The sequence below is a fragment of the Saprolegnia diclina genome, assembly GCF_000281045.1.
Source record: "Saprolegnia diclina VS20 unplaced genomic scaffold supercont1.112, whole genome shotgun sequence".
NCBI lineage: Eukaryota > Oomycota > Saprolegniomycetes > Saprolegniales > Saprolegniaceae > Saprolegnia > Saprolegnia diclina.
In genome coordinates this window covers 55,180-61,138 of record NW_008246179.1, presented here as the reverse complement: position 1 = coordinate 61,138, position 5,959 = coordinate 55,180, and the positions used below count along the sequence as shown (strand labels likewise).

Below are 5,959 nucleotides of genomic sequence, written 5' to 3'. Positions count from 1 at the left end.
TGGTGCCAGTTATGTGTTGTTATCGTTTCAGGAAAGAAGCGGGATACCCTACGGGAGTTATCAAAACCGCAGTGGTACATGGGAGTATTTTGCAAAAAACAACCAGTGCGGGCGGGGCGAAGATTCAGAAAAAACCTCTGAGAGTGGATGGCAGCTGGGCCAGGTCACCAAGAGCGCACTTCGTCATTTCCGCCATGGTTCGAGGAGCGCCAAGGCTTTGGCAAGACGGTCTGGAAGGAAGTCAAGACCATCCAGGATAACACGGGCGCCGTCGTCTACGGCAACCCTGCGGCCTGGTGGAACGGTGACATCTCGCTTGCGTTCCTCGAGTTCCGCTTTGGCAATCGCGCCAACATGGACGAGGCGGTGCTGCTCTTGTGGGACGACTTTTTCGCCCACTGGACGCCTGCCGTCCTGGATTACGCCGAGAAGATCAACGTGATCCCCGTGCGTGTACCACCCGGCTACACGTGGATCGCGCAGCCCGCCGACGTCGTGTGGAACCACACCCTCAAGAACCGCATCCGCAAGAAGTGGATCGACAACCTCCGCACTCAAGTCGCCAACCACAAGCCATCTGCCAAGTTCGTTCTCAAGCCGCCCAACCGCACCGAGCTCGCAACGTGGGTTTAGGACGCTTGGACGTCGCTGACTTCAAACCACATCAAAAATGGCTTCATCAAGTGCAACCTTGTCGATCTCGACCCCAACATCAGAGCGGAAGAAGAAGCCTCGAAGTGCCTCGAGACCTCGCTGCTCCGGAATCTCCTCCACCTCAACATCGCCGAAGAAGTCAACGAGCGTGATGACTTCCTCGACAGCTTCGAACGAGAGCCTGCTAGTGCTTAAGGCTGTCAATACATATCTGTTTTCATACCTCGTCTGTTTGAAACCGCAATGTCATCGGGGCCTCACGATCGCCGATGCTCATCTAACCACAGTCATCCACTACAAGTGAATACCCGTCGAATTTGATGTTGAGGCTGTCTCTGGGTGTTGCTGAGAATTCTGACGCAATACACCCATTGAATTTATCTTAATTTGACTATATCCCGACTGCGGTTGGGAGGAAGGACGCCATGGGTGGCTCATTTATTCATGTATCACTGCGGTTTTGATAACTCCCGTAGGGTACATGGGGCATGGCCAGGCCTCTGCAATCTTGGATTTTTTAGGGTTATCCAATCTTAAGCTTTTTCGTGCCTCATTTGGGCTCCGCCTTGGATCCTCCTTGGAGCCAAAAAGCATACAAACTTCAAGATATATTGGAGAAATGATTACGCAATCAATGAAAATGCCGTCGCATTACGCGGTGCGATTCGGTGCGTGGCGCGTTGCATCGAGGTGACGGCTGCCTCCAGCTCCTTGTATTGCTTGGACTGCATCTGGCCTTCCATTGCGTAGTTGGAGAGCGAGCGACGCGAGTCGCTTCTAGTGTTCTTGAGGATGGAGAAGTCGGCTTCTACCGTGTGGGTGGACGGAAGTACGGTCGCAAGCCCCGCAGCAAACATCGAGAGGTTCGGATACACTGTCGAGTAGTTCTTCCACACCTTCTCGAAGGGCTCGTCCTGCGAGCTGTCGATGCTTGAGCGCACTGCCTCGTTCTTCTGGTACGCGTCTTCCAGCGCCGCTCGTTCGGAGGCGATGGCCTTCTGCATCGCAAAGCCGCCGTAGCGGCAAATGAGACCGCGATGGTGCTGAAGAACGTCCATGAACGGGCCGAGCTCCGTAGTCGCCAACTCGTGCGGAGCTTGTAAATCAGGCGGCACGTCAAGCTTCTTGGCGCAGAGCTTGTCGAGACCGACGACGAAGAGCTCGATAGCTGTCGATACAGCGAGCTCGAGGTCGTGCTTGTCGGTGGCAGCGGCGTCGCGGTACGCCATGTACGCGTTCATGCGACCGCTGCCTCGACAGACACCACGACAGCCTGCACTGTCGTAGACACCGTAGCATGTAGGGTAGTCTGCGTCAGCGTGGCTGGCTTGGGCACCTTGGCGCGGCCCGACTTTGCTGAGCTCTTGGTCTTCGCTGCGGTCCCACGTGCCATCACAAGCGCAAAATGGCCTCCCTGCTTTGTGTGGAAATCCAACCAACCACTCGTTTGGCATACAAAAAGCAAGCTTAATTTTTCTTGGATACTCATTTGGGCTAGAACTTAGAGAAAATTTGAAAAAATTGGAAAAAATCCAAGATAGCAGAGGCCTGGGCATGGCCGACCTCCGCACTCATGTAGTCGGTGGTGGAAGGGACGTGGAGCCCTATCATAGTGTAGGTCGATCGCCGAACCCAGCGATAGCTGGAGTTGCAACGGACGGATATCTTTGAGTGACGTGTATCAACCGCCGAACCAAGAAGGCGGGTCGATCTCTGCGCGACGCCGCCTATTTCCAGACACGCCACTTTTCAATGAGCCGACTGGTAGTGCTCACGCCCGAGTCGTCGCCGGCACGCCTTTCGACCGACTCGATTGCGCTTCTGGCGTCGCCACCGCGTCGATCGTGTGGCCGATGGCGACTTTTGCCCCTCTTTGCCCACGCCCAGGGCACAGCGGCGTCGAGAAGCATTGGCACCAGCCGTCACGATGAACCCGACAAGGCCGACGACAGCGCTCACGCGCTCCGACGGAAGCGCAAACTGGTGCTGAGCTTGATTGCGCTGGCGCTGGTCATTGTCGCGATTTCACTCGCAGTGATTTTCACGCAGGCCAACGGACGGCACACCTCGAACGGCGACCCAGAGAATAACTTGGGCCTAGTACACACGCTTGCACCGGCGGCTGTCGAGTCGTTCACCTCGACCATAGCACCGCAGACATCGACGCCGCCGACAATTGAAGCGGATGCCTCACCGTCTCCAGCAAGCGTCGCGTTACCGGTGCCAGAAGCATCTGCGGCGGCAACAGCGCCACCGTTTACCGTGCCCACGGAAACAATAGTTGCAACGACCTCTGCCCCTGCACCAACGACAGTCGCGCCAACGACAATCGCGCCAACGACAGTCGCGCCACCAACCCAACAAACACTACCGTCAACGCCGTCACCAATCCTCACGCCGACAGATCCCGGAGCCCCTTCTCCATCGTCAATATCTCAAGCAACTCCAACGTCCACACCGACGCTCACACCGAACCCAACGCCGGGCCCCGCGATTACCCCTACTACAGTCCCGACGCCGCCGCTGACACCAGAGCCAAGTGCTTCTCCGACTCCAACTCCAACACCACCTTCGAACCCGCCGACGACGCCAGCACCAGCTCCATCACCGACCGCGGCCCCAACGCCGCCTTCGACCAAAGCACCAACACCAGAGCCTACTGTGTCGCCTACTGCAGCCCCATCGTCGGCGCAAGGATCCATCCGTTTCGTCAACAACTGCGGTGCCAGCATCAGCCTCTTCTACACTTTTGTCACATCGAGTGGCAAGAGCGACCACCTCATCCAAACCGTGAGTGCCGGTGGTACGTTCGATGTCGTTGGCTCCTCGTTTCAGTCGTCGACGTTTCGAGTCGGGCCGAGTTCCCAGGCCACTTGTGCGTCTTTGTGGGTCTTATAGTCTTGGCACTGACGTTGTCTTCCTCTAGTGCTCGAAGTTTCGCGCAATGACGGCAAGTTGTGGTACGATATCAGCGTCATTCCGCCGGGGGTATGGACAGGATTTCGATGGATCGAGGCACTAGTATGTTTCATGTGGTGGGTAGTGCGGCGATGGTCTGAGCTGGGATGCGTGCAGTCGAGGCGGCACCGTCACGGGCTACAATATGCCGCTCAGCGTGCGCCCGGCGCGGGTTGTGTCGCAAGCCGGCTACAACTGTGTGGATCTCCAGTGTGCCTCGGAGCAGTGCCCAGATGCGTATCTCTTCCCATCCGACAATATCAAGACCAAGAGTTGCAGCGTCGACGAAGTGCTCGTAGCGACGTGGTGCTGATTTCAAAGTCTGCAACCCGGCATTTCTGTCCCGGCCATGTTATTCAATGTAGTACTGGGGGCCATTCCAGTTTAAAACATTAGTTTTTACTCAGCGATGAACACCAACGGGATAAGCATTCACGACGATGCACAAAAAGATACTACGAGCGCTTCGTCTTGGTGGCAACTCTTGGTGTGGTAATCGTCCTTTGGGAAAAGGTAGGCGTCCGCACACCGCTCGGTTGCGCAGAGCAGCGGTGGGCAGTTGTACCCGGCTTCCGGGGCGAGGCGCTGCGGCGCGACACCGATCGCAACGTTGTAGCCTTTGACACGACCACCCTTGCTGCACGCTTCCCAGCTCATGCCATTGCCACACTACAATGCATCATGTGAGACGGGTGGAGCTGCAAGATTGCAGCGAGGTACCCCCGGTGGTATCGCGCTAATGTCATACCACACCTTGCCACCGCCTCGGCTCGACTCGAACACTAATGATTTGATGAGATCCCATTGGATGGCAGCTGCGACGGACGCGTTGCCTCTGGACTCCAGCCGACGCGAAAGGTCGACGACTGGTATTGGTGGCCGTAGACGTCCCACGTCACGCTTCTCGAGAGCCACTGGGACGTTTCGACGCACGCGACGTGCTCAAAGCAGAGCGAGTAGACAATCTCAATGTCCTTTTCGCATCGATTCACGAAGCGCAAGCTTGCCTGGTTGGACGACGTGACTGGCACCTCGGTGGGTGCGGGCGTAGGTGCCGCTGCCTGTGTCGGCGCAGGCGTGGCGACTGGCGTCGGCTCTGCCGTGACCGTAGCCGACTCTGTTGGGGACGGGGATAATGTTGTGTTGGCGGGCGCAGGTGTTGAGGTCGTTGGCTCTGGCGTACTCACCGAGGTCGGTACGGGCGTTGGCGCATCAGTACCAATCGGCACCAGCACTGAGGTTTCGTTCGTCGCAGTTGTCGACGGCCATGGCGTAAAGCTTGCCTTCTGGTTTGCTTCGACGGGACTTGATGACGACAGTACGATTGCGATCGCAGCTCCGACGACGACAACGACGCCGAACAGAAGCACGAGCACTCGCTTGCGTCGCGTCTGCTTGAGCCGGTTCTCAAACTGGTTCGAGTGTTTCGGGTCGACGACCATAACCGGCGACGCAAACTCCTCCGAGACGCGCCAGAGCACGATTTCCGAGGTCGTTGTTTCGCGCATGCAAATGTCGCGGCACTTGAAAAAGGCAAAGTGAGGCTACAATTACAAACGAGCGGAGGCAGCCCAAGATACTTTCGTCAGCATCGGCTGGGTTCCACGAAGTGGTACGGCGGTCGCGTGGCGCGTCGACATGGCCGTCGTCACACGTCGTCGTGTGCAGCGGTGGGGACTGCGGTAGGTTAGTGCCGACGATAGGTGAGTAGAACTTTGAGCCCGGTTGCACGGCCGTAATTTCGAAGAGCACAAAACCACGCTCGCACATACTCGTGATTATCGTGGTCGATGTAATGAGTACTAGTACACGTACAGAATACAATCCATTGTCATTCGTCGTTGTGGGAAAGACATGATCCCGATAGGGTCGTGACAAAGGACCATCGCTTTCGGGATGAGATTGCAATTCCGACCTTGATATGTTGATATTTATCAGCATTGTACGCTCGTTCCGACACAATAGTTGTTGGCTCCCTACGTTATACACATCCTATAGCAAACATATAACGTACTAGTATTCGTATTCGACTCACTGTGCGTTTTCACATTAGAATACCGTACAACTAAAGTCCGGACAATCGCGTCTGTCGCGCTGACCCACCACAACCAATTCCATGGATGATTAACGTCAAGGCGGCGCGTGTCGCTCAACTGCGCTTCCACCACAGCCTCGTTCATAAGCCCGGGCAGCCTGCTCTTCGTCGTGTTCTCCAGCTCTTCGTCCAGCACGACAGTCCGCGTCACCACGTTGACTCTCGGTTCGCACTCCTCCAATTAAGATCTACATACCAAATTTTGGCGTCTCACAGTACGTTGCAAATACCTTTGACAGTGTTGGAAGGAAC

The 5,959-nt window shown here is 56.3% G+C and overlaps 3 protein-coding genes across 3 annotated transcripts in view; 1 reads left to right on the top strand and 2 right to left on the bottom strand.

The window, feature by feature from the left end:
• Positions 1-1,244: 1,244 nt before the first annotated feature.
• Positions 1,245-2,088, bottom strand: SDRG_16091 (hypothetical protein). The gene has a single exon (XM_008622287.1). It carries the CDS (start codon positions 1,893-1,895, stop codon positions 1,278-1,280), a length of 618 nt encoding a protein of 205 aa, XP_008620509.1. The 5' UTR covers positions 1,896-2,088; the 3' UTR covers positions 1,245-1,277.
• Positions 2,089-2,406: 318 nt separating this feature from the next.
• Positions 2,407-3,925, top strand: SDRG_16090 (hypothetical protein; the record flags this gene model as incomplete). The annotated part of the gene is made up of 3 exons (XM_008622286.1): positions 2,407-3,529; positions 3,581-3,642; positions 3,698-3,925. The coding sequence occupies 3 exons, from the start codon at positions 2,407-2,409 to the stop codon at positions 3,923-3,925; spliced, it is 1,413 nt and encodes a 470-aa protein (XP_008620508.1).
• An 18-nt stretch (positions 3,926-3,943) lies between these two features.
• The window catches only part of SDRG_16089 (hypothetical protein), a gene marked incomplete at its 5' end in the record, with an annotated part of 3,691 nt that continues 1,675 nt past the window's right edge, over positions 3,944-5,959 (bottom strand). Inside the window, 4 exons of the mRNA XM_008622285.1 lie at positions 3,944-4,281; positions 4,333-4,394; positions 4,439-5,156; positions 5,229-5,289. Of these exons, the coding sequence (XP_008620507.1) occupies positions 4,045-4,281; positions 4,333-4,394; positions 4,439-5,156; positions 5,229-5,289 (1,078 nt within the window). The 3' untranslated portion in view covers positions 3,944-4,044. The remainder of the gene's footprint in view (positions 4,282-4,332; positions 4,395-4,438; positions 5,157-5,228; positions 5,290-5,959) is intronic.

Excerpts from the sequence above, each read along its gene's own strand:
- SDRG_16091 (XM_008622287.1), bottom strand. The coding sequence starts at position 1,895 with ATGAACGCGTACATGGCGTACCGCGACGCCGCTGCCACCGACAAGCAC.